This window comes from Podarcis muralis, chromosome 10 (genome assembly GCF_964188315.1).
Source record: "Podarcis muralis chromosome 10, rPodMur119.hap1.1, whole genome shotgun sequence".
NCBI lineage: Eukaryota > Metazoa > Chordata > Lepidosauria > Squamata > Lacertidae > Podarcis > Podarcis muralis.
Window position 1 is genome coordinate 75,237,463 of NC_135664.1, and position 25,113 is coordinate 75,262,575.

At 49.2% G+C, this 25,113-nt stretch overlaps 1 protein-coding gene across 4 annotated transcripts in view; it reads left to right on the forward strand.

The window, feature by feature from the left end:
• NCAPH2 (non-SMC condensin II complex subunit H2) overlaps positions 1 to 24,853 on the forward strand; it is a 32,682-nt gene extending 7,829 nt beyond the window's left edge. For 3 of the 4 annotated variants that reach the window (XM_077935528.1, XM_077935529.1, XM_077935530.1), the window contains exons 7-21: positions 1,967 to 2,046; positions 2,623 to 2,759; positions 2,917 to 3,009; positions 5,349 to 5,473; positions 5,566 to 5,631; positions 6,965 to 7,031; positions 9,613 to 9,720; positions 12,242 to 12,295; positions 13,818 to 13,891; positions 15,536 to 15,641; positions 15,937 to 16,005; positions 17,750 to 17,805; positions 21,228 to 21,329; positions 22,362 to 22,511; positions 24,570 to 24,853. In XM_077935528.1, coding sequence (XP_077791654.1) covers positions 1,967 to 2,046; positions 2,623 to 2,759; positions 2,917 to 3,009; positions 5,349 to 5,473; positions 5,566 to 5,631; positions 6,965 to 7,031; positions 9,613 to 9,720; positions 12,242 to 12,295; positions 13,818 to 13,891; positions 15,536 to 15,641; positions 15,937 to 16,005; positions 17,750 to 17,805; positions 21,228 to 21,329; positions 22,362 to 22,511; positions 24,570 to 24,710 — 1,428 coding nt within the window. In that variant the 3' untranslated portion in view covers positions 24,711 to 24,853. The remainder of the gene's footprint in view (positions 1 to 1,966; positions 2,047 to 2,622; positions 2,760 to 2,916; positions 3,010 to 5,348; positions 5,474 to 5,565; positions 5,632 to 6,964; positions 7,032 to 9,612; positions 9,721 to 12,241; positions 12,296 to 13,817; positions 13,892 to 15,535; positions 15,642 to 15,936; positions 16,006 to 17,749; positions 17,806 to 21,227; positions 21,330 to 22,361; positions 22,512 to 24,569) is intronic. The other variant, XM_077935531.1, reaches the window with a different exon arrangement.
• Positions 24,854 to 25,113: the final 260 nt, after the last annotated feature.

Sequence of the window (25,113 nt, forward strand, 5' to 3'; positions counted from 1 at the left end):
GCACATTTCAAACGGCATGGTTATCAAGAGGATAAAATATTATAGAGCGTAACTGCTGCTGTCGCCACCAGTTCTGCCAATTGCGGTTCATGGCCAGGGGCAGCTGTGGAAGCTCAGATTCGATGACCTGGGTCTGCTCCAAGAGGCAGCCAAGATGGTCTCTGGCCTCTTCAGCAGCATTGACTTTTTGTAGCTGGAGTCAGTCCGGGCCCCACCCTCCCAGGCCAGATGCAGGGCAGGGAGCAGATCTTCCAGGGCTCCCAGCCAAGGTGATGAAACGGAAGCAATGGGAAGCTGGCTTATTCTGAGTCAGGCCTTGGGTGCATTTAAGAGAGTTTTTGTCTACGCTGACAGATAGTGATCCTCCAGAGTTCAGACCAGGAACATTCCCGGCCTTGCTTGGGGATGCTGTAGATGCAAGGAGGACCTGTTGCATGCAAGGCATGGCCTACAGCCTTCCCTTCCAAGTCCCTTGCTCATAGATGTTTGTGGCCATTGAAATATCACATTGCTGTGAGTTCCATACTGAGAACTGTTGCTTCGTGGTTGGCACAAGACGTCGGGTCAGCCGCTTTTGGAAACTGCATTCTTCCTACGTTCTTGTGCTTTCAACATTCCAAGTCCAGCTCTGTCGTCTTTCTGTCACACTCCTGTTCCCCTAAGCCAGAAAGCCCTGCTTGTTTATGCCTCCTTTAATCAGCAAGCGGACCCATCCAATTTCCCCTTTCCTGGAAGGTCTCCAGCAGTGCTGCATGTTCTTCCCCCACCCTCCACTGTTCTAGATACACGAGAAGGGCTGTGGCTCAATAGCAGAACATCTCTTTTATGTGGATTAAGGGTAAAGATATAACTTAGGGATAGAGGGTTTTATACTTTCTTCATTTTATTCCTTTTCTTTTTTATGCTCTTCCATGTCTATCTTCCCACTCTATTTTGCTTTTATTGTACTCTATGTTGAAAACTTTTAATGGAAAAGGTTATTTAAAAAAGCAGTAGAGCATCTATTTTGCTAGTAGGGCGGGGTAAGATTCTGAAACTCTGTACAGTGGTACCTTGGTTCTCAATCCATTCCAGAAGTCCGTTCCAAAACCAAAGCGTTGCAAAACCAAGATACACTTTCCCATAGAAGGTAATGCAAAACAGATTAATCCGTTTCAGATTTTTTGAAACGACCCCTAAAACAGCAGTTTAACATGAATTTTACTAACGAGACCATTGATCCATAAAATGAAAGCAATAATCAATGTTTTCTACTATAAAATAAATAAGACAGTATTCTAGATGATGAAAATTAAAATTATTTTTTTCTTACCTGCACTGATGATGATCGTTGTTTGGATTTCCGCAGTCACACAATCTATCAATCAGTAGCTGAACTGGGCTCCACGCAGTCACAAAAATAAATTAACTGAAAAAGCCTCAAAAACAAAAATGCAAAAGAAATAGCAAAAACAGAAGCGCCAAACTTAATCTGTTCCGGAACTCCGTTTGACTTCCGAAATGTTCAAAAACCAAGGCGCAGCTTCTGATTGGTGCAGGTGCCCCGGAAACAATAGCCGACAGCCGCATCGGACATTGGGCTTCCGAAAAGCGTTCAAAAACCGGAACACTTCTGTGTTTTCGCTGTTTGAGTACTAAGCCGTTTGAGAACCAAGGTACCCACTGTATTGCTGCTTCCAGCCAGTGTGAGCAAAACTGCACTAGATGGGTCCCAATTATCTAGCACAACGCAAGGCTGCTTCCTGTCTTCCTATGATCCCTTTGCCACAACTCCCAGCTAGAAAAATAGGGCACTGCCAACAGCTGAAGAGGAGCACTCGGCTGAAGGGAAGCTCAACCGCTCTCTAGCCTGAGATGGCTGAGTCTCCAGGAGGCCATAGGTGCTCAGCACCCCTCCTGCCCCAGAGGACGACCCCCACCGCCCCTCTCCCTAGACACGTTGGAACTCGCTTCCTTATCTTTCCAGGTGAATGACATTGTCCCCTTGACTCCAATGGCCCTGGTTCCACCAGATGACGCAGAAAAGACGAACAATCCCCTCTTCAGGTAAGGATCCCTCGCCCCAACCTTTAATTTTCCTAGTCAGAGGGGATTCTCAATGCGCTCTGGGGGAGGCGTGCCTTCTCATGCTGCCCAGCTCGCTAGGGCTTGTCAGGAGTTCAGCCTACACACGAGTAGGATCCTGGTAGAGACACCTGCCCGACTGGCATGTTCCCTCCCTCCTGGTCAATCGTTCGGGAGCTTCACAATCTTTCTTCAGCCCGAACATCACAGCGACCGATGCCCACAGACATCGGCACACTTAGGGATCCACAGAGTTTGTGCAAGTTGTGTAACAGAGCTCAGCAACTCAGCATTTTGGCTAATCGGCTTTATTTACATATAAACACACACGGAGTACTGCAACATGGCTCCCTCTCTCTCTAGAGAAAGAAGAAAGAACAATAGTCCCACTTCACGGAACACAGTAACACAAACATCCTGTCTCCATCACTTCCCACTCTGTGGAGTCAAAACATATACCGTCATGTGAAAGACAACAATCCCATGACTGCAAACGTGGAGCAGGAATTCTAACAGGGCTGGCCTACAGACTGAAGGGGTCACTGTGTTTCCTTGCAGCCAGAAGGGGGAGAAGTTGGCGAGCCGGAAGGATTTTCACATGAACATCTGCACTCCTCAAATCACCGGCAGGCTGGAGCTGGTGGGGCTCTCGCCGATACAGGACAGGAACTGGGACCGGGGGGTCGGCTCTATAGGTAGGGGCCGTCGCACGGTGCTTCTCTCTCCCCTCTTGCTCCCTTGGAGGGGGGATGTTAAGAGCGTAAGAAGGGGCCACATGCTTTGGGGTCGTTAGGGGGGTGTTGCTGCCATGCTCTAGGGTGGCCCTCTCAGTCCCCTCTCCTTCCCCTATAGGTGTGCAGGGCCTTCTTCCAGCAGGCTCCACGCCCATGGACGTCTGCGGGTTCCGGACGCCTGTCGCTGCGCTGAACTTCTCCGAAGAAAGCGGTGAGTTGCGCCTGGCAAGACAAATGTCAAAAGATTTTGAATAAATGGACAAGTTATAGGAATTGGATAGCATGGGGGGGAAGCCAACCCAAGCATCCAAATTAGAATGAATAATCTGTGCACATGGTTAGAAGAGAAAACAATTTTTGGGGGGGAGGGATCAAAGGGGAGGGAGGAAGGGGGGGGGAAGTTAGGATAAATGAGTAGGGACAAAAGTATACAGTGGTGCTTCGCAAGACGAAATTAATTCGTTCCGCGAGTTTTTTCGTCTTGCGATTTTTTCGTCTTGCGAAGCACGGTTTCGGAAAAGTTTTGGAAAAGCTTCAAAAATCACCAGTCTTCAAAAACCTCAAAAAAGGCTACCACACCGCGTGCTATGAGTTGCTCCTCGAAGTCAAGTTGCAACTGTATTAACGGTTTTAAGAAAAAGGAAACAAACTTGCAAGACGTTTCCGTCTTGCGAAGCAAGCCCATAGGGAAAATTGTCTTGCGAAGCAGCTCAAAAAACAAAAAACCCTTTCGTCTAGCGAGTTTTCCGTCTTGCGAGGCATTCGTCTTGCGAGGTACCACTGTATACTGTTAGGCATAACTAATAGGAGGATGATTTTGATGCAGGTTATTGTTAGACTTGCGACTGAATTTTTTGTAAGTTATCCGACGTCCCTGGATGAAAGTGTGATTATAAAGGGGAGGGGAGTTGCGCCTGGCTTTCTGCAGGCGACTGAGGGCATCTGAAAAATAAGAGCCCGTATTGGAGACGCTTAAAAAGAGGTTACTAGACTGGAGCTATCCCTCCCAGAAACCCAAAAGAAAAAGATGCATGCTCCAAGCGAGAGGCCTTCATTGAAAAATAAATGCTCAAAGGGACAGCCTCAGAAATAAGGAGGAGGCTGCAGGGTTCCGCATCCAGAGCCATGTTTTTTGTACACTTCCAGATTACAGACGCCATTTCCTTTCCCCATTCAAAGAATCACAGCAATCTTATTAGTTGCAACCCAAAGTCATCATCCTGAACCGATCTAAACCGTTTGGCTCTTCAGATCAGCCCTCATCATAATATCATGTGATTACGTATAACCATTTTCTGCTGTCTTTCCTCATTACGACTTTGACTGATTTTTCTGTTCGTTAAGTCTTCCAATGTCCCCTTTCATCTGTTTACAAAACAATTGAAGATTGATTGCAATTGCCATGCCTAGCTGATTCTCTTTTCATGCATATACAAGGGCCACGATGGATTCTAACAGTTTACTCTTTCATAGGTACCTAAAAGCAGCTACAGGCCTTTTCAGTTTAGCTAGGCCATAGACTCAAAACGAAACAATCGAAATGCAGTTTTATGAAATTATTATTTTCTCCAGCACCTGCTGGTCAGGCCAATGACCTTGTTCAGCATCCTGTTCTCACAGTGGCAAACCGGGGGCCCCCAAGGGAACCTGGAAGCAGAACCGAAGCGCAAGAGTCCTCTCCCCTCCTGTGCCTTCCGTCAACTGGAATTCAGAAGCATCGCTGCCTCTGGTTGTGAGGGCAGAGCATAGCCATAAATGGCTAATAATAATAATAACTTTTTATTTATACCCCACCCTTCCCGGTTCAAAAAACCAGGCTCAAGGCGGCTAACAACAAATTTAAAACAATTAATGCAACAAAAAAACAGCATAAAATAGAGTATAAAATGTGAATAACAATAAAATAAAAAATCAATTTAGGGGGGAAATCCATCCAGGGCTAGCTGGCTAAATTAGTCCTACTTGGGCCAGCGAGGAGACCAGGGGAGAATTAGCTGTAGAATCCCAGAGCAGGTAATCTTCATAAAAAGGCGAGGGGGAGGGAAGGAAGGGGAATAAAAGATCAGGCTAAGTTCAAATTGAAAGCCAGACAGAGTAGCTCTGTCTTACAGTCCCTGCAGAAGGAAGTGAAATCCTGCAGGGCTCTGGTTTAATGGGACAGAGCATTCCACCAGGTCGGAGCCACTACTGAGAAGGCTACTGGCCCTGGTGGAGGATAGTCAGACTTCCTTGGGGCCCGGGACCTCTAACCTATGATTATCCATGGACTTTAAGGTCCTCTGCACGGCAGACCAGGAGAGGCAGGCCCGTAGGTACGAGGGTCCTAAGCCACCCATAGCCCTCTCCCCCTCCATGAATTTCTCCAATCCATTTTTGAAGCCATCCAAGTTGTTGGCCGTCATGGGGGAGGGAGTTCCACCGTTTAACTTCCTTTCCCAAGGAAAGCAGTCGGTATAGGGAGCTTCGCGGCAAGAGTGCAGCCCATTCCACGGCCGCTGCTGTTTTGCAGGGCCGGAAGATCACCTCCCTCCTCTTCCGTTCTCCCTGAAGCAGGTGCAGCAGCGCCCATGTGTGACGATAACGACGACTGCGACAACTTCCTGCCAGCGCTTCCCGAAGACGTCCTGGATGGCTCGCCAGCTCGGGAGGAGGAGGTCCATGTTGAGCATCAGATGGTATTTGGCAGGAGGAGGGGAGGAGGAGGAGAGCGGGAGGCTGCCTAGGCGTGGTGACAAACCCTTAACGGACTTGTTCTTCTGCCTTCTAGAGCATCCCTCAGAGGAAAGGCTACATGCTGCGGGAGAGAGACCCTGCCCTGGATGCCTGCGTCAAGGTCAGGGGAACGAAATGCCCCAGCCGTGCGTCATGAGAGCCACTGTGGGGTTGTGGCTACAGCGTTCGCCTACGGCCTGGGGGACCAGAGTTCTAGTCCCCGTGTGGGTGACCTTGGGCCGGTCGCTGACTCTCAGGCCAGACTACCTCACAGGGTTGTTGTCAGGATAAAATGGGGGAAACCCTGTGTGCTGCCTTGAGCTGCTTAGAGACAAGGGGGGATGGAAATGCAGTAATATAAGCAATTAGGGAAGTTTTTAATATTTAACGCTGTATTGTTTTTAATACTTGATTGGGAGCCGCCCAGAGTGGCTGGGGAAACTCAGCCAGATGGGTGGGGAATAAGTAATAAATTATTATTATTATTGTTGTTGTTGTTGTTGTTGTTAACAAACTTGGGCAGAGGGCTGTCTTTGCGCAAAGCCCTCAGCAATTATTATTATTATTATTATTATTATTATTATTATTATTATTATTTATTATTTATACCCCGCCCATCTGGCTGGGCTTCCCCAGCCACTCTGGGCGGCTTCCAACAAAATATTAAAATACAGTAATGCATCAAACTTTAAAAGCTTCCCTAAAAAGCGCTGCCTTCAGATGTCTTTTTAGCTGGGTTCTCTCGTACGTTGAAAATTTGTCCAATATCCTGCATGTGCCAGAGGAAATCGGAACATGGGCTTGTTTTGCGCCTGCCGGCATTGCACAAACATTACGAGTGCTATGATGCCACTTTGGCCAGAGCCGGGCTCAGGACGGCTAACACCAATAAAATTACAGTAAAAACATAATAGGGGGGGAACCAATTTAAAATACAGGTTAAAATGCAATTTAAAATGCAGCCTCATTTTAAAAGTAGCCCAAGACCATAAGGGGAGGGAAACATAAGGGTCAGACAGAGTCGAAACCAAAGGCCAGGCGGAACAGCTCCGTCTTGCAGGCCCTGCGGAAAGGTGTCAAGTCCCACAGGGCCCTGGTCTCTTGTGACAGAGCGTTCCACCAAGTCGGGGCCAGTACTGAAAAGGCCCTGGCCCTAGTTGAGACCTATCTAACCTCCTTGCAACCTGGGACCTCCAAAATGTTGTCATTTGTGGACCTTAAGTTCCTCTCAGGGGCATACCAGGAGAGGCGGTCCCGTAGGTATGAGGGTCCTAGGCCGTGAAGGGCTTGAAAGGTCAAACCCAACACCTTAAATCTGACCCTGTACTCCACTGGGGGCCAGTGCAGTTGGTAAAGCACTGGATGAATGTGATCCCGTGGGAAGGACTCCGTAAGGAGCCTTGCCGCGGCATTCTGCACCCGCTGGAGTTTCTGTGCCTCTGTTTCTCTTCCAGGAGATGCTGGACCCCTGGCGCAGCCTTGACCCCTTCAGCTCCTCTGATGATAAACCCCTGAGGAAAGGTATCTGGAGAGAGGGAGGGAGGCTGCGTGGGTTGGCTGGCTGCAGGCTGGATTTGATTTAAATCACGCTTTAAATCACTAGTCAGTAAGACTTGATTTATCGTATTTTTCGCTCTATAAGACGCACCAGACCACAAGACGCACCTAGTTTTGGAGGAGGAAAACAAGAAAAATAAATATTCTGCATCTCAGAAGCCAGAAGAGCAAGAGGGATCACTGCACAATGAAAGCAGCAATCCCTCTTGCTGTTCTGGCTTCTGGGATAGCTGCACAGCCTGCATTCGCTCCATAAGACGCACACACATTTCCCCTTACTTTTTAGGAGGGAAAAAGTGAGTCTTATAGAGCAAAAAATATGGTAAATCATTCATTATTTTTTTTTACAGAAAGTCTTATTCTTGCTAGTATCATCTTAATATTAAGAACCAGCTGAAGGTTTCATTTTTGGAATAATAAGTTTTCAGAGTAGTTTTTACAGTTATATCAAAAATTACTGATTTGGTTATACTACTGGAAACACATGGACAGATAATTATGAAATTATTGTTTATATTTGGACAACTTTTCTGCTTATTGGAAGGAGAAAAATAATCATTTCCTTAATAACAATTTAAACAGTTTATTTAACCAAAACAGTAACATTGTAGCATATGTATCCATGTTTGTTAGCTGATGTGGTTAAACAATTTTTTAAAATAAAACTTATGCTGAGTTTTAACACACATGAAAAACTTAAAACAAATCCTTATTTCCTGATTATAGCCTTTGGACTATAATGTAACTTAAACAGTAAACTATCTTTAGAAAGATTTTTCTACCAAAAGCATTTTATTTTAAAAATCCAAGTTAAATTTATTTATTTTTTAAAAAAATGTGATTTTATTTATTTATTTATTTATTTTAAAATCATTGATTTTTATCCACCCTGGCTAGCTGGCTGCTGCAGAACCCTCCCTGGTAACCCACCTCCCGAAAAACCATCAGTTAGACCCTGTATGGGCTGTGAGTAGAGATTTGCCCCCTGAGGTTTTCTTAAGAAAATGTATTCCATAGAATCATTGAGTTGGGAGGAACCCAGGGGTCTTCTAGTCTGACCCCCTGCAATGCAGGAGTCGCAACTCCAGAATCCCTGACAGACGGCCATCTAACTGCTGCTTAAAAGCCTTCAATGAAGGAGAGTCTACCATTTGTGGCAGGAAGTGTTAGAAACTCAGATATACATTGGCACCTTGGAAGTCGAATTGAATCCGTTCCGGAAGTCTATTCGACTTCCAAAACGTTTGGGAACCAAGGCACGGCTTCCGATTGGCTGCAGGAAGCTCCTTCAGCCAATCGGAAGCCGCAGAAGTTGCGCCGTATGTTTGGGTACCAAAGAATGTTTGAAAACCAGAACTATCACTTCTGGTTTTCGATCGTTCAGGAGCCAGAACATTAGACTCCCAAGGCGTTTGCAAACCAAGGCACCACTGTATGCTCCAAATGGCTCCTTAAACCAGAGTTACCGTTGCCAAAACAGAATGCCTCATTGCCATTTGGGGGCCAGACAGCTCGAAAGTCCATTTTTCAACATGACTTTTTGGTTCCTGAAATTTGTTCTGATTGTGCAGATAAAATATAACGGATAGCATTTGAGAAGATGTGGTATTAGTGTGTGAAAACAGTCCAGAGCCAAGGATCCCCAGGCATACACTTCCAGAAGGTGGAGACGTCAGGCACCATCCTGGCCTCTGGGCATCTTCACTTGGTCCCAAAGGCCAACAGCTGGGTGCAAAATGTGCCTGGCAAATTTTGAACGCTGGTGACACGTGTCAGCCTTTGGCCGTTTTCTTGGTCCCTTTGTGGGACGCAACAGATACTGGGAAGGGAGGGAAAACCGGGAAGGTGTTAGAACAGGCTTCCTCAACCTCAGCCCTCCAGATGTTTTGAGACTACCATTCCCATCATCCCTGATCACTGGTCCTGCCAGCTAGGGATCATGGGAGCTGTAGTCCAAAAACTGGAGGGCTGAGGTTGAGGAAGCCTGTGTTAGAAGCCTATAAAGTGTGAAACGTAACAGTAAGAGGGGAGTCTTGGCTGTTGACTGCTGGGGTTTTTTTGTTTTTTTTATAAGATATTTATTAGTGTTTTACAAAAAACAGATTTACAGAATAAAAAGAAAACAAAGAAGAGGAAGAAAATAAAAATAAAAATACAAAAAATACATAGAAAAAAAGAAAATACAAAGAACAAATAGATAAGAAAAAATTAAAAAACAAATCCATTTTTTAATATCTTTAAGCTCATTTGCTTGTTTCCTTGACCTCCTCACACCTCCCCTTTTTGTGTTCCCATTTACATAATCAATTCAGCAAATCCTTACCCTCTTTCATTTATCTTAACTCTATATCTTAACATATTATAGCTATATGTTTTCATGCATTATCAATCCATTTTTGCATATTCTTATTAACCTTGTTGCCAATGCCACTTATTTTCAATTAAAAATGACTGCTGGGGTTTTTTGATGGGACTGGGAGGGCCTCTGTTTCTGCCCCCATGACCCGATGTAGGAGGGCAGCCCCTTCCGTTTCTCTCTCTTTAGGCAAGCCGTTCACGGTGCCACATGCCCTGGAGAACCTGCCTGGCACCAAGCGGAAGAGGAGGCTGCCCAGCAAACTGCAGGAGTTCACGGCCTGGTTTTCAGCCACAGGTGAGTACAATGGGGCGCGAGCGTGGGGCTGCTGTGGGACTTGACCTTGCCACCTCAGGCTTGCTGTATCCAAGAAGTCTCTGTTTCATGAACGCAGCTTGTCCTCTGTTGTGGATGTGCTTGTTCTGCCCCTGTGCCCCCCACCACGTACCGTATTTTTCGCTCAATAAGACACATCGGACCATAAGATGCACCTAGTTTTTGAGGAGGAAACTAAGAAAAAAAAGATTCTGAATCTCAGAAGCCAGAACAGCAAGAGGGTTCGCTGTGCAGCAAAAGCAAGGATCCCTCTTGCTGTTCTGGCTTCTGGGATAGCTGTGCAACCTGCGCTTGCTCCATAAGACGCACACACATTTCCCCTTACTTTTTAGGAGGGAAAAAGTGAGTCTTATAGAGCGAAAAATACAGTAGGTCAGAGGGTGCTGCTTCTGGTAAGGCCTAAGAACTGAAGAGGAGCTTGCTAGATCAGCCCAGCTTCCTGTTCTCACAGTGGCCAACCAGGCACCTGGGGGAAATCTGCAAACAGAACCTGAGCACAAGAGCTCTCTCGCGTGGCTTCCAGTAACGGGTATTTAGTCACATCCTGTTCTAGCTCTTCTAAGTCGTCTTCTTTGGCCATCCCTCGCAGCCAAGTAAGATTGTCTTCCACAAACACGGTTTTAACAGGGAGTCCGCAAGTGACTGTGGAGGCCAATTCTGGATCCACACGTCCTTCCACAGTGGGGACGTTGGTTCCCGGGTGGGAGTTGATCCCGGTGTGGATTTGCCAAGCGTGCCTTCCTCTTAGACATTTCTCCCTTGCGTCCTGAGTTCGAGTGTCTTCAAAGCCCACGACACCTTTGGCAAAGGCTGTTCTCCAACTGGAGCACTCGCAGACCAGTGTTCCCCAGTTGTCGATGTTTATACTACATTTTTTAAATATTTGCCTTGAGAGAGTCTTTAAACCTCTTTTGTTGACCACCAGCATTACGCTTTCCATTTTTAAGTTCGGAATAGAGTAGTTGCTTCGGCAGACAATCATCAGGCATCCACACAACATGACCAGTCCAACGAGGTTGATGTTGAAGAGCCAGTGTGATGTAGTGGTTAAGAGTGGTAGTCTCGTAATCTGGGGAACCGGGTTTGCTTCCCCGCTCCTCCACATGCAGCTGCTGGGTGACCTTGGGCCAGTCACACTTCTCTGAAGTCTCTCAGCCCCACTCACCTCACAGAGTGTTTGTTGTGGGGAAGGAAGGGAAAGGAGATTGTTAGCCGCTTTGAGACTCCTGAAAGGGAGTGAAAGGCGGGATATCAAATCCAAACTCTTCTTCTCTTCTTCTTCAACACGGGTGATCTTTGCTTCTTCCAGTACACTGGTTTTAGTTCGCCTGTCTTAGTATTCCCTCTTGCAGCTCATAAGGAAAGGGCCGTCGCTTTGCAAGCACAGCATCTCGGGTTCAATTCCCAGGTAGGACTAGAAGGAACTCCTTTCCTGAAGCCCTAAAGAGCCACTGCCAGTGTCAACAACACCAAGAGAGGTGGACCAAGGGTTGGACTTGGTGTAACTACTTGGAAGTTTCATCACAACTGAGCAACATACAGATTCTATTAAATAATAATATTAACAAAATTTTATTTATACCCTGCCCTCCCCAGCCAGAGCCGGGCTCAGGGCGGCTAACATCAGTAAAATCACAATAAAAACATAAGAGGGGGGGTGGAAACCAATTTAAAATACGGGTTAAAATACAATTTAAAATGCAACCACATTTTAATAGTAGCCGATAAATCAAGACCATAAGGGGAGGGAAACATAAGGGTCAGACTGAGTCCAAACCAAAGGCCAGGCGGAGCAGCTCTGTCTTGTAGGCCCTGCGGAAAGATGTCAAGTCCCGCAGGGCCATAGTCTCTTGTGGGAGAGCGTTCCACCATGTCAGGGCCAGTACTGAAAAGGCCCTGGCCCTAGCTGAGACCAATCTAACCACCTTGCGACTTGGGACCTCCAAAGTGTTGTCATTTGTGGACCGTAAGGTCCTCCGCAGGGCATACCAGGAGAGGCGGTCCCGTAGGTACGTGGGTCCTAGGCCGCCTAGGGCTTTAAAGGTCAAAACCAGCACCTTGAACCTGACCCTGTACTCCACCGGGAGCCAGTGCAGTTGGTAAAGCACTGGATGAATGTGATCCCATGGCAGGGACCCCGTTAGGAGCCTCGCCACGGCACTCTGCACCCGCTGGAGTTTCTGGGTCAGCTTCAAGGGCAGCCCCGCATAGAGCGAGTTACAATAATCAAGCCTGGAGGTGACCGTTGTGTGGGTCACTGTGGCCAGATCAGGGCGGGAAAGGCAAGGGACCAGCTGCTTAGCACAGCGGAGGTGGAAGAATGCCAGGTTCTTGCATAGCATCGTCTTTCCCTTTGACCTGACGCATTGCCTGGCCTTGGAAGTGCCTCTGTGCCACCTTGAGGAGGGAGGGAGCAAGTAGGGCCGCTGAGCCAGAGAACCTCTGCCATCTCCCTCTGAGCATGTTCTTCTTCTCTCCCCAGAGCACCACAGAGCTGGCAACCAGAGAAGCAGGAAGAAAGGCCCAGTGTTCCCTGGTGAGTGGGTGCAACTCATGGGTCGGTCACTGTCCTGGGTCCTTTGTCGGTTTGCCTTCCCCTCTTCATTAGTTTGCTTATGCTTGACTTTGCGTTTAATAAGAAACAAGCAAAGCTGCAGGGAGCAAGTTAGAAATACCAAAGCAGCCTCTGCATTTCTTTGGGCCCTACTCTGGCCATCTTCCAGACTCCTCTCCTTCAGGCAGTCCAATTTACGGTCTTTGGGCGTTGCTCTCATACAATCCTAGGGTTGGAAGGGACCCACAGGGGTCATCTAGTCCAACCCCCTGCAACGCAGGAATCGCAACTAAAGGATCCCTGACAGGTGGCCACCCAACCTCTGCTTGAAAACCTCCCACAAAGGAGAGTCCACCACTGTCAGAGGTTTTCCATTCCTCTGTCAAATGGCTCTCACCATCAGAGGATTCTTCCTAAAGTTTCTTGTCATGTGACTCCATTGGTTTCTTGTCATGTGACTCCATTGGTTAGGGTGCTCCCCTCTGTAGCTCTCATGCGACCTCAGTATTAAACTCTCCTTGGGGTGGGTGCAAAATTTCCTTGCACGCACACACATGGTATCTGAGGGTTAGTCGGATCCCAGGTGTTGCCTTGCAGCCTGTGGGACACCAACTGCCCATTCATACTGATAAAACCTGCACATGTTCCCACATGGGCGGGCAGGTGTCTCGGGACCCTGCCACAGCCGCTGAGCATCTTTTCGGCACCAAAATGTGCACAAAATGTAGAAGCAGCAATGGAGCCCATCTCCAGAGAGCTTGAAAATAAATGACTACAGATTTCATCATCCTTGACCGTTGGCCATACAGCCTGCTGGGAGTTGGAGTCCCACAACATCTGGGACAGGAATCGCCGTTTCTCTGTTGAGGGCAGTGGGAGATGGTTGGGTATTGGGGGTATAGACCAGGGGTAGGCAACCTAAGGCCCGGGGGCCGGATCCGGCCCAATTGCCTTCTAAATCCGGCCCGCGGACAGTCTGGGAATCGGCGTGTTTTTACATGAGTAGAATGTGTGTTTTTATTTCAAATGCATCTCTGGGTTATTTGCGGGGCCTGCCTGGTGTTTTTACATGAGTAGATTGTGTGCTTTTATTTAAAATGCATCTCTGGGATATTTGTGGGGCATAGGAATTCACTCATTTCCCCCACAAAAAAATATAGTCCAGCCCCCCACAAGGTCTGAGGGACAGTGGACCGGCCCACGGCTGAAAAAGGTTGCTGACCCCTGGTATAGACAGTTGAAAAGAGAGCTAAGCTGAAGCCAAGCTGGGTTGGGGAGGATTTGAGAAGGGATTTCGGAGTCAGCCACGTAAGAATCCGGGGCAGGGAGCTGGGGAACAGCAAAGCAAGTTCTGCAGAAGAAGGGCTGGGCGGAGAGTGGCTTTTCGCTGCTCCTTGCAAAGCTGCTTCCCAGAGCCTGGGAGCAGGACAAGGGGATTTGGGGAGGGGGAGAGAAGCTGGGCTTTGTCGAAGACCCTGTTCCTGATCCTGTCATTTCTGGACAGATCTCGAAGTCCTCTACTTGAATCATGCGAAGGAGCGCTTGGCTGCCCAGAAGAAGCTGCAGAGGATGAGGATGGTGAGGAGAGAGACCTTTCATTCATTCGCTTTTGCTTAACTTCGCCGCCCCTGATTTCCTGCCAGTGCAGGCAAGGCAGTTTGCAATCTGATGAAACACAATCTAACAGGCACACGACTTGCAAGGAGAAAAGGGTGGCAGCTGGGAGCGTTGTCTGTGTTGGGAGCCCCCTCTGATCCCCATAAAAGTGGTCCAGTTTGCTAGCATCTCTGCATGATCAAGTTTATCTAGTGCATTTTTCCTCAAGGTGGGACACGCATTGTTCTTGCCCTCATTTAAATTTTTATTTGTACCCCGGCCAGAGCCGGGCTCAGAGCAGCTAACATTATATAAATAATACAATATTCGATCCCCACAACAACCCTGTGAGGTAGGTTAGGCTGAGAGAAGGCAGTGACAGGCCCCCGGGGTCATACAGTGAGCTTCACGGCTGAGTGAGAGGGATTTGAACCCAGGTCCCAGCCTGATACTAACCACTACACCACCGCTGCTGTAGTGCATAAATTTGATGCAAGAAACTTGCTGCTCTTCTTGCAAGAAGAGTCCTGGTGCTCTGGCAAGAGGAATATCTGCCCAATGCCCTCCTGCCCCTTATCCCGGGTTTTGGAGACGCTTGTGAGGCTCGCTAGAGCCCTCTAAGTCCCAGGCTGAGAAGAGGAGCAAGAAGTTCATTTCCAGTGCTGGTGGAATGGCTAGTGTGTCGGGCTAGGACCCAGGAGTAAGGTAAAGGGACCCCTGACCATTAGGTCCAGTCGTGGCCGACTCTGGGGTTGTGGCGCTCATCTCGCTTTACTGGCCGAGGGAGCCAGCGTACAGCTTCCGGGTCATGTGGCCAGCAGGACTAAGCCGCTTCTGGCGAACCAGACCAGCGCACGGAAACGCCGTTTACCTTCCCACCAGAGGGGTACCTATTTATCTACTTGCACTGGTGTGTTTTCGAACTGCTAGGTTGGCAGGAGCAGGGTCTGAGCAACGGGAGCTCACCCCATCGCGGGGATTCGAACCGCGACCTTCTGATCCGCAAGCCCTAGGCTCTTTGGTTTAACCCACAGCGCCACCCGCGTCCCTCAGGACCCAGGAGACCTGGGTTCAAATCCTCAACTCAGCCATGAAACCCACTGGGTGATTTTGGACTAATCACTGGCTCTATCAGCCTAACTTACCTCACAGGGTTCTTGTTGGGGATTAAATGGGGCGGGGGGGGAGATAACTGTCTGTGCCACCTTGAAGGAAAAAAATCAGATATACTGTATTTTTCGCTCTATAAGACGCACCAGACCATAAGACACACCTAGTTTTTGGAGGAGGAAAACAAGAAAAAAAATATTCTGAATCCCAGAAGCCAGAACAGCAAGAGGGATCTCTGTGCAGCGAAAACAGCAATCCCTCTTGCTGTTCTGGCTTCTGGATAGCTGCGCAGCCTGCATAAGACGCACACACATTTCCCCTTACTTTTTAGGAGATAAAAAGTGTGTCTTATAGAGCAAAAAATACGGTAACTGCAACAAATGAATGAGTAGAATAAGGCTGCTCCCACCTGGGAAGGAAAGCTTTGCTCAAAACCTCATGAAAAGTGACTGACCCTGAGCGAGAACAGGGTGGCAAAAACAGGCCTGGTTTTTGTTTTTATCTTTCCCCCTGAAGCAAGATGCGCAGCTGGCCAATCGGTTAGAGGAGCCTGAAGCCCTGGAGGAGGAAGAGGAGCAAGACGACGATGACGCCATGGGCGATATGGATGTCGGAGGGGCAGGTCTGTCCACAGTTTCTGGGCTGAGCGCTGGGAATCTCTCGGGCCTCTCCCCCAAAACCAGGGCCTCCATTTTCAGCCCAGAATTGGCCGTTGCAATGGGGAGCCACACGATGCTCCTTCCACACAGGTCCCCCACCCCTGGTTTAAAGCAACCAGCGGGGCAAAAGAGCCACATTTCTGGACGCCAGTTCATCCAATCTCGCTGCCCATTTGCCCGCAGCCGTTGTGCTCAAGCCTTTCCCCAAACGCTCCCCCCGTCGCACTTGCCTCGACCGCCACCTTTCTCTGTCCACAGATGACTTTCTGGAGCACGAAGATGCCCCCCAGGGAGAAGCCGCAGAGGAGGCACCAGTTGGCCTGATAGGTAACAATTGGCAAGCGGCGTTGTTAGCTGGGCCTGTAAGAATAGCTGGAAGCTGGTCAGTTAAGCCTGCACCCCAGGAGCGATGGAGGGGGGGCAAATCTTGGGTTCAGCACTGTGCAGCTGATAATTATTATTATTATATGTATGTATGTATGTATGTATGTATGTATTTATTTATTTATTCATTCATACATACATACATACATACCCCACCCATCTGGCTGGGTTTCCCCAGCCACTCAGGGCAGCTTCCAACAAAACACTAAAATACAATAACCTATTAAACATTAAAAGCTTCCCTAAACAGGGCTGCCTTCAGATGTCTTCTAAAAGTTTGGTAGTTATTTTTCTACAAACAAAAAACTATGAAAATTACAAACACATCAAAATCAAACAAATCCCCGAACCCAACCAAACATCCATCCCCCCCATCCCCCCACAAAAAATCAAAAGGGAAAAAAGAACATTTTAAAAAGAACTCTGTGCCGCTCCGAGTCCTCCTGGGCAGCAACAGCAGCAATGGCAACCATCCTTATGGTCAGGCCCCGCCCTGGGCCAGGTGGTGAGTGGCAGGAGCGGGGGGCCCTTAGGCACTCACGCAGGGGAGCTATTTGTGTTATTTCTGTTATTTGTGCCAAAGAGCCCTGTGGGGCACAGCCGAATAATTTGGCTGCTTTGCCCAACTCACAGCTGCGGGTTGAGAAAGATACCTAATGAATATTTATCCTGCACCAACTGGTGACCAGGGAAGCCTAGGCTTCAAAGTGTGTTGGGGGTGCAGTGAGTGAGTGGCCCCATCAAGAGAAGGCTCTGATTTGTGGTTGTCTGGAGACAATGGAGGAATGCACCTTGTGGATGCAGGAGAGACATGTTTTGTTGCAGCTGGGGCAGGTGAAGGCGTCCAGTTGTGCTGCTGCAGATGCCCCAGACTGTTTCTTCTCTCTGAGCTCCTCCCAGCCGTCATTCCTCCTCTGGTCACGGCTATGAACGCACAACTTGTCCGCCTTCAGCATACTTGAAGGAGCATCTCCACCTCCATCATTCAGCCTGGACACTGAGGTCCAGCTCCTAGGGCCTTCTGGCGGTTCCCTCCCTCTGAGAAGCGAAGTTGCAGGGAACCAGGCAGAGGGCCTTCTCGGTGGTGGCGCCCGCCCTGTATAACACCCTCCCATCAGATGTCAAGGAGATAAACAACTATCTGAGTTTGAGAAGACATCTGAAGGCAGCCCTGTTTAGGGATGTTTTTGGTGTCTGACATTTTATTGTGTTTTTAATATTTTGTTGGAAGCTGCCCAGAGTGGCTGGGGAAACCCAGCCAGATGGGCTGGGTATAGATAATAAATGATGATGATGATGATGATGATGATCCAGAGCACCTATTTTGAACCCCAAAGGCCCCAGATTTAATCTCCAAGTGGGAGACTCCCTACCTGGGGAGCAGCTGCCAGTCAGTGCCCAGAGTAGCTGGGGAAACCCAGCCAGATGGGTGGGGTATAAATTATTATTATTATTATTGTTATTGTTATTGTTATTGTTATTAATTATTGTTGTTATTATTGTTCTTATTTTTATTATTGTTATGCCTGTCTCCAGGCACTGTGGTCGTCTGCAAGGGATTCCAGCCTCTGGCCCCTGCAGCCGTTTCTGGGGTGATTTTGGCGTTGTGGGGATGTAAGCAGGGCAGTTGCCCACAGCTAATCTGAGACGTTTAGGAGAACCTCTTAATTTCTGCCTTTGCTTACAGATCTTGGTGACATCACCCCTGCCATCAACTACGAGGAATACGTGCAAAGAAATGTGGTGCGTATCGTGTGTGTGTTGGTCACGTGGCATTTAGGTGGGTCCCAGGCAGCCACCCATCAAAACACTGGCCAGACTCACACCTGATTACCGTATTTTTCTCTCTATTACACGCAGATTTTTTTCTCCTAAAAAGGAAGGGGAAATGTCTGTGCGTGTTATTGAGCGAATGTGGGGGGGGTCCCTGGAGCCGATTAGGGGAGCGCAGGAACAAAAATCAGCAAAAATCAAATCGTGCGTTGCGTCGGAGAGGGAAACCTGAAAAGAGGAAGTGGTTGCTTTCCTGCATTCTGCCTCAGGGTCTTACTGCCCACCTTCCTCTGTTTCGTTGCTGTGTTTGCTCAAACGGAACAAAGAGCAGGCAAATCCCCTCCCCTCCAGGCAAGCAGAGGGGAAAGCAGAGGTCTTTCCTTCTAATTCCTCTCCGTGCTCCTCGCAGGCAGCCAGAAAACATGCAGGAGGAGAGAGAGCTGGCTTGGGTGGGGGGAAACTTTTGCCTTTCTTTCCTCCCTCCCGTTAAATCCCTCTCCTGCATTCTTAGCCAGCTGCTTCTCTGCACACCCTTCTCATGTCCCTTCTTTGTTTTTCCTTCGCTCCCCACTTAAAATGTGGTTACAAAGCATAGATCCACATGGATCCTCAGGATCTTTGCATTGGGTCACCCCAAATTCACCATCAGATCACATAGCATGTCCATGGCTACAGCCTGCCCCCCCAAAATCACGCACCCACTGTTGCCTGGGGCTGCAATGGTGCAAAAACGTGGTTAAAAAGCATGGATCCACATGGATCCTCAGGATCTTTGCATTGAGCTACCCCAAATTCACCATCAGATCACATGTCTGTGGCCACAGCATGAAGCACAAAAATGATACATCCACTGTTTCATTCAGATTTTTTCCCCTTGTTTTCCTCCTCTAAAAACGATGTGCGTGTTATGGTCAGGTGCGTGTTATAGAGCGAAAAATACGGTATCTTTCTTAGTGAGGTGATGGTCTTGCCTGCTTTCAGAGCCATGCCCTGTGGCCGCTCGGCCTCACTGTGTCTCCCACCACTTGTTACTGAATTTATATCCCGCCTTTTCCTGTTCGTGGTTCTCCCTTTCTCCATTTTAACTGTACAACAATCCTGTGAGGTAGGCCAAGCCGTGAGAGATTATGGCTGGCCCAAGTCACCCAGTGAACTTCATAGCTGACTTGAGATTTGAGCCACGGTGTCAGGCCCTAGTCCTAGACTCTAGCCGTGCCACACTAGCGCGTCTTATTGCTTCCCCTGGGGTTTTTTTTAAATTCAAAATTTACTTCTTAATAAAATACAGTGGTACCTCGGGTTAAGTACTTAATTTCTTCCGGAGGTCCGTACTTAACCTGAAATTGTTCTTGACCTGAAGCACCACTTTAGCTAATGGGGCCTCCTGCTGCCACCGCTCCGCCAGAGCACGATTTCTGTTCTCATCCTGAAGCAAAGTTCTTAACCTGAAGCACTATTTCTGGGTTAGCGGAGTCTGTAACCTGAAGCCTATGTAACCTGAAGCGTATGTAACCTGAGGTACCACTGTAAAGCAAAGATAAAGAATTTGAGTAAATACTCAGAATGTTACAGCAGGTTGAAAGCAGCATAAGGTTGAACAATATAATTAAATGTACTGTTCCAAAACATTACAAAAAAGCCCGTTTTTCCATAAATATTTTAGGCTGGTTTATATGTATTCTTTTGTAATAAGTTAGCTTAATCATGGTTACTACGGACCCAATTTTCTCAGTTCATTTAGAAATACAGTAGTAGGATATATGTTCTTCTCCCCACCCCCCAACACACACTTTTAGCTATTATAATAGCTAAGCAGCTTCCCAGTCTTTTTTGAAGTCTCTGTTGTCCGTGCCTCTCTGAGTTTCCCGGTTAGCTTTGCCTGTTCAGCATATTCCATCAGTTTTTCTTGCCATTCTTCTTTGGCTGGTGTCTTCTCATCGTTCCATTTCTGGGCTAGTAAAATCCTAGCTGCTGGTGTTGCAGAAAGCCTTATTTCTGCCTCCCATGCTGGGGACCCTTTGAGACAGGCAGCCAGAGCCCCGGCCATCCAGGGGGCAGCTATTGCCCAAGATAGTCTTGGATGAGAGGGCCTAGCAGTGGCAAGTGGCCACGATAGTTTAATGTAGGGTTACCAAATGTCCCTGTTTACCGGGAACAGTCCCCAGATTTGCGAATAAGTCTGCGGACAAATTCCATCCCCGGATTTCATCTAATGTCCCTGGGAAACGCAGCAGTGGCAGTCTCAGCAGCCTGGAGCAGTTGGCTCTGGCTGGCTTCAGGAGCTGCTGGGAAGTCCCCATCTGATGGTGGTGCAGGGGCTCTAAGATGCAGTTTCCCTGACGCCAGCAACTAAGCTGTGAAGGGAGGCTTCATGCTGCCTATCAGAGCTTGCGTGCAAGCAGGAGGGGGCAGGAACCTCTCAGTTAGGCAACGGGAAGTCTCCCTTCCCAGCTGAGGAATCCCAGCCCCTCCTGCTTGCATGAAGGTAGGAATGGGATTGGGGCTGCTCCAATGGGAAGGGAGGCATCACGCTGCCTGAGCCTTGCTGCCGCCGTTGCTCTCAGCCCTTCTTCTTCGCCTTCCATGCCTGACCCACCACGCACCGCTTCCCCACCACCACCACCAAAGAACCAACAACTCGGGGGCTGCCCAGGCTCAGGGAGAAAGGAGATAGAAGCCTTGGAGGAAGGGGGAGCGTGGCGGTTGAGGTCAAGGTGGCAGCCGCCCCTCTGCCACCGCCATGGCTGCAGCATCAACGTCCTGAACATGTAGTATTTATTTATTTGAAGTGTCACCGGATTCATTGAAAAAAATCTGGTAACCTTTGTTTAATGAGCCCTCCATGTTCAGATGCAGTCTACCCCTCAGGGACAGGACAAAGTGTATGGAAAGCAGTATCTGGAAACAGCCTCTTTTGGGGGGGGGGGCGTGATGCTGCCCCACTTTCTGCCTCCCATTTACTTTGCCTCTCCAGGAAGAGGAGAGGGCTTACTAAGCGGGTTGTGTTCTGCTGGCTTATTATGCAGTAGCAGTTTGGGATTTAAAAAAAATAAATCAGAGTGGTTGGATAAAAAATGTCTGCCTTGCGCTAGCCCCCCAGCTCTGAGCAGTAGTTGGCCTTTGCGACCAGAGCGCTCCTTCAGAGCAGGATCGGAACCTTCCGCAGCTCTCAAAAGCAAGACTCTTGGTGAAGATTTGACGTTTTCATCCCCCAAAAAGTTTTTGATTTGAGTTTCTACTGAAATGAGGCTGCATTTTAATCTTGTTTTTAAGTTGTATTTTAATCCATTGTTTTTATACCTGGTGTTAGCCGCCTTGAGCCGGGTCTTGGCTGGGGAGGGCGGGGTATAAATAAAAGTTATTATTTTTTGTTATTATTTTTCTCTCCCCAGGAAGTGTTCATCTCGCACTCCCAGAAATACGCCCGAGAGACTGTTCTGTCCCGGCGCGTTCGGGACTGGGAGGAGATGGTGGTCCCGAAGCTGGAGGAGCAGGTGAGGCTCAGTTTGGGGGGGGGGCAGCAACTGTGTCCCTCCAGGCCTGCCTGACGCCGCCTATTTCCCAGGTCCCACACCTCTTGCCATCTCCCGCCAACAACACCCTCAAGTGCTTTTGTGTAGCTGTAAGGCAGGGGTCAGGGATGTGGGTGGCACCGTGGGTTAAACCACAGAGCCTAGGACTTGCTGATCAGAGGTTCGGCGGTTCGAATCCCCGTGACGTGGTGAGCTCCCATTGCTCGGTCCCTGCTCCTGCCAACCTAGCAGTTCGAAAGCACGTCAAAGTGCAAGTAGATCAATAGGTACTGCTCCGGCGGGAAGGTAAAAGGCGTTTCTGTGCACTGCTCTGGTTCACCAGAAGCAGCTTAGTCATACTGGCCACATGACCCGGAAGCTGTACGCCGGCTCCCTCGGTCAATAAAGCGAGATGAGCGCTGCAACCCCAGAGTCATCCGTGACTGGACCTAATGGTCAGGGGTCCCTTTACCTTTTAAGGCAGGGGTCAGCAACCTTTTCCAGCCGGGGGCTGGTCCACTGTCCCTCAGACAGTGTGGGGGGCCGGACTATATTTTGAAAAAGAGCCGCCGGATAGCAGGCAGCTATCCCGAAGCAGCAGCAACCGCGGCAGCCTCTCCTTCCCGTGGCGAGGTGGTGCACGGCTTCGGCCAGGGCTCCAAGGAGCTGGGCATCCCCACAACTGCCAGAACTACCAGCCAGTAAGCGCTGCTCGTTGGCTGCAGGCGGGGGTAGTCTTATACGGCGAGTATATCCCAAACTCTATATTTTAACAGGAAAAGTTGGGGGTCGTCTAATACGCCCATTCGCCTAAAGCGCCGGAATCTACAGCACTCACATAAAGACTACCTTACACTGCGTTTAAAATCGCATTTGGATGGAAACTGTTTCTCAGGCGGCTAGTCCTAGTCTTTATAACCCTGTACCCTCTTCCAGAAGGCAGAAGCTGAACGAGATCATTTCCGGGGTGCGCACTATCCTGCTTCCCTAACCTGCTTCCCCCTCTCCACCTAGGAATCGCACGAAGCCTTGGACATCCACAGCTATGGGGACATGCTGGTGTCCAAACTGGGCACCGTGGGCGAGTGGCACTCCTTCGCCAGTCTGGTGGCGGGGCAGCCGCCATTCGAAGTCTGCCGCTGCTTGCTGGCCTCCCTGCAGCTGGTGAGTTATGTCATGCCAAAGGCTGGAGGGTGGGGGCCCTTTTGTGGGTGGGGGTTACGGGGCCCACCTGTGCATGCCACCCCTTACCCCTTTCCCTAGTGTAGCCAGGTTGTCTTCCAGCCTTTGCGGGGGAAGGGCTTCAGCTCGAAGGGTAGAGGTCAAAGGTCCCAGGCCCATTGGAGGTATTTAATAATAATAATAATTTTTTATTTATACCCCACCCTTCCTGGTTCGGGACGCAGGTGGCGCTGTGGGTTAAATCACAGAGCCTAGGACTTGCCGATCAGAAGGTTGCGGTTCGAATCCCCGCGACGGGGTGAGCTCCCGTTGCTCGGTCCCAGCTCCTGCCAACCTAGCAGTTCGAAAGCTCCTCAAAGTGCAAGTAGATAAATAGGTACGGCTCCAGCGGGAATGTAAACGGCGTTTCCGTGCGCTGCTCTGGTTCGCCAGAAGCGGCTTAGTCATGCTGGCCACATGACCCGGAAGCTGTACGCCGGCTCCCTCGGCCAATAAAGCGAGATGAGCGCCACAACCCCAGAGTCGGTCACGACTGGACCTAATGGTCAGGAGTCCCTTTACCTTTACCTTTACATTCCCAGTTCAGAAAACGGGGCTCAGGGTGGCCAACAACAAATTTAAAACAGTTAATTGTGATACAACAAAAAACAGCATAAAATATGGTATAAAACTTGAATAACAATAAATTCAGAATTCAAAAATCAATTTGGGGGAAATCCATCCAATAAACATTAGATGATCCCCAGGGCTAGCTGGCTGAATTAGTCCTCTTTGGGCCATAGAGGAGACCAGGGGAGAATTAGCTGTGGGATCCCAGAGCAGGTGATCTTCATAAAAAGGGGAGGGGGAGGGAAGGAAGGGGAATAAAAGATCAGGCTAAGTTCAAATTAAAGGCTAGGCAGAATAGCTCTGTCTTACAGGCCCTGCGGAAGGAGGTTAAATCTCCTGGGGCAGAGCATTCCACCAGGTTGGCGCCACCACTGAAAAGGCCCTGGCCCTGGTGGAGAATAATCGGACTTCCTTAGGGCCCAGGACCTCTAAACTATGGTTATTCATGGACCTTAAGGTCCTCTGTGGGGTATAAATAAAAATAAATAAATAAAAATACGAGAGGCTGTCCCGTAAATACGAGGGCCCTAAGCCACAAAGGGCTTTAAGCAGAGGTTGGATGGCCATCTGCCAGGGATGTCTTCGCTGGGATTCCTGCAATGCCGGGGGTTGGGCTGGATGACCCTTAGGGCCCCCTTTCAACTCTTAAGATTCTGCGATTCATTCCCCGGTGACATCTCCAGGTAGGGCAGGGAGAGAGACGTCTGGGATCCCCGAGAGTGTTGCTGCCAGCCTGTGTGGCCAATACTGAGCTAGGCGGACCCCAGGGACTTGCATGGTGTAAGGCAGCTTCCCTGGTTCCACGTTGTAGCCTGTAGGTTAGCTCAGCTGGTAGAGCACGGGACTCTTAAATCTCAGCGTCGCGGGTTTGAGCCCCACGTTGGGCAAAAGAATTCCTGCATTGCAGGGGATTGGACTGGATGATGATGATGATTTATTTATTACATATCTCCCACCCAACTGGCTGGGTTTCCACAGCCACTCTGGCGGCTTCCAACAGGAGGTCAAAAACACATTAAAACATCAGTTATTAAAAAATTCCCTAAACAGGGATGCCTTAAGATGCTTTCTAAAAGTCAGGTAGTGCTTTATCTCCTTGACATCTGAAGGGAGGGCATTCCACAGGGCAGGCACCACCACCGAGAAGGCCCTCTGCCTGGTTCCCTGTAACCTCACTTCTCGCAGGGAGGGAACCGCCAGAAGGCCCTCGGAGCTGGACCCCGGTGTCTGGACTGAATGATGAGGGTGGAGACGCTCCTTCAGGTCTATAGGGCCGAGGCTGTTTAGGCCTTTCAAGGTCAGCACCAACACTTTGAATTGTGCTCAGAGCCAATGTAGGTCTTTCAAGACCAGAGTGTGTTTGGAAATGTACTGGGACCTTCGGGGCTCCCTTCCCGCTCTACAGTTCTCTGATTCCACGTCTTCCTCTAGGCCAACGACTACACGGTGGAAATCTCCCAGAAGCCTGGCCTGGAGGAGGGCATGGACACCATGGCTCTGCGCCTGCTGACCCAGGACAAGGCACACGACCGTTTCCGCACCTACACGGCTCCCTCGCTCAGCCAGCACTGACGCCTCTCCTCCTGCGCACATGCATATGTTTGTGTGTATATATGTATATATATATATATCTCTGTACAGCTTCTGCACCCTCCTTTCCCCACTCTGCTTTGACCCTCTTCTCTTTGCCACAATAAACTCGTGCGCTGGAGTCATTCCTGGGTTTCCTTTCTGAGCACCGGGCACCGACCGCAAGGACAAAACTCAGGATCTGTTCCCTTCTGGGATTTTGTTTCCGTTGGGAGCATGGGGCAGGGGGTTCAAGATGCACAAGCCGAGGGGTCCCGCTCTGTCTGGTCCCTGCGGCCCTTAGGCCTAACCTTCCTCTGCTGGCGGCAAAGAGGCTGTTTGGAACCTGGAGGCCGGCTGGAACAAGAGCTGCACTCATTGAGTTTTGTTCCCTGCAGCGCAGTTT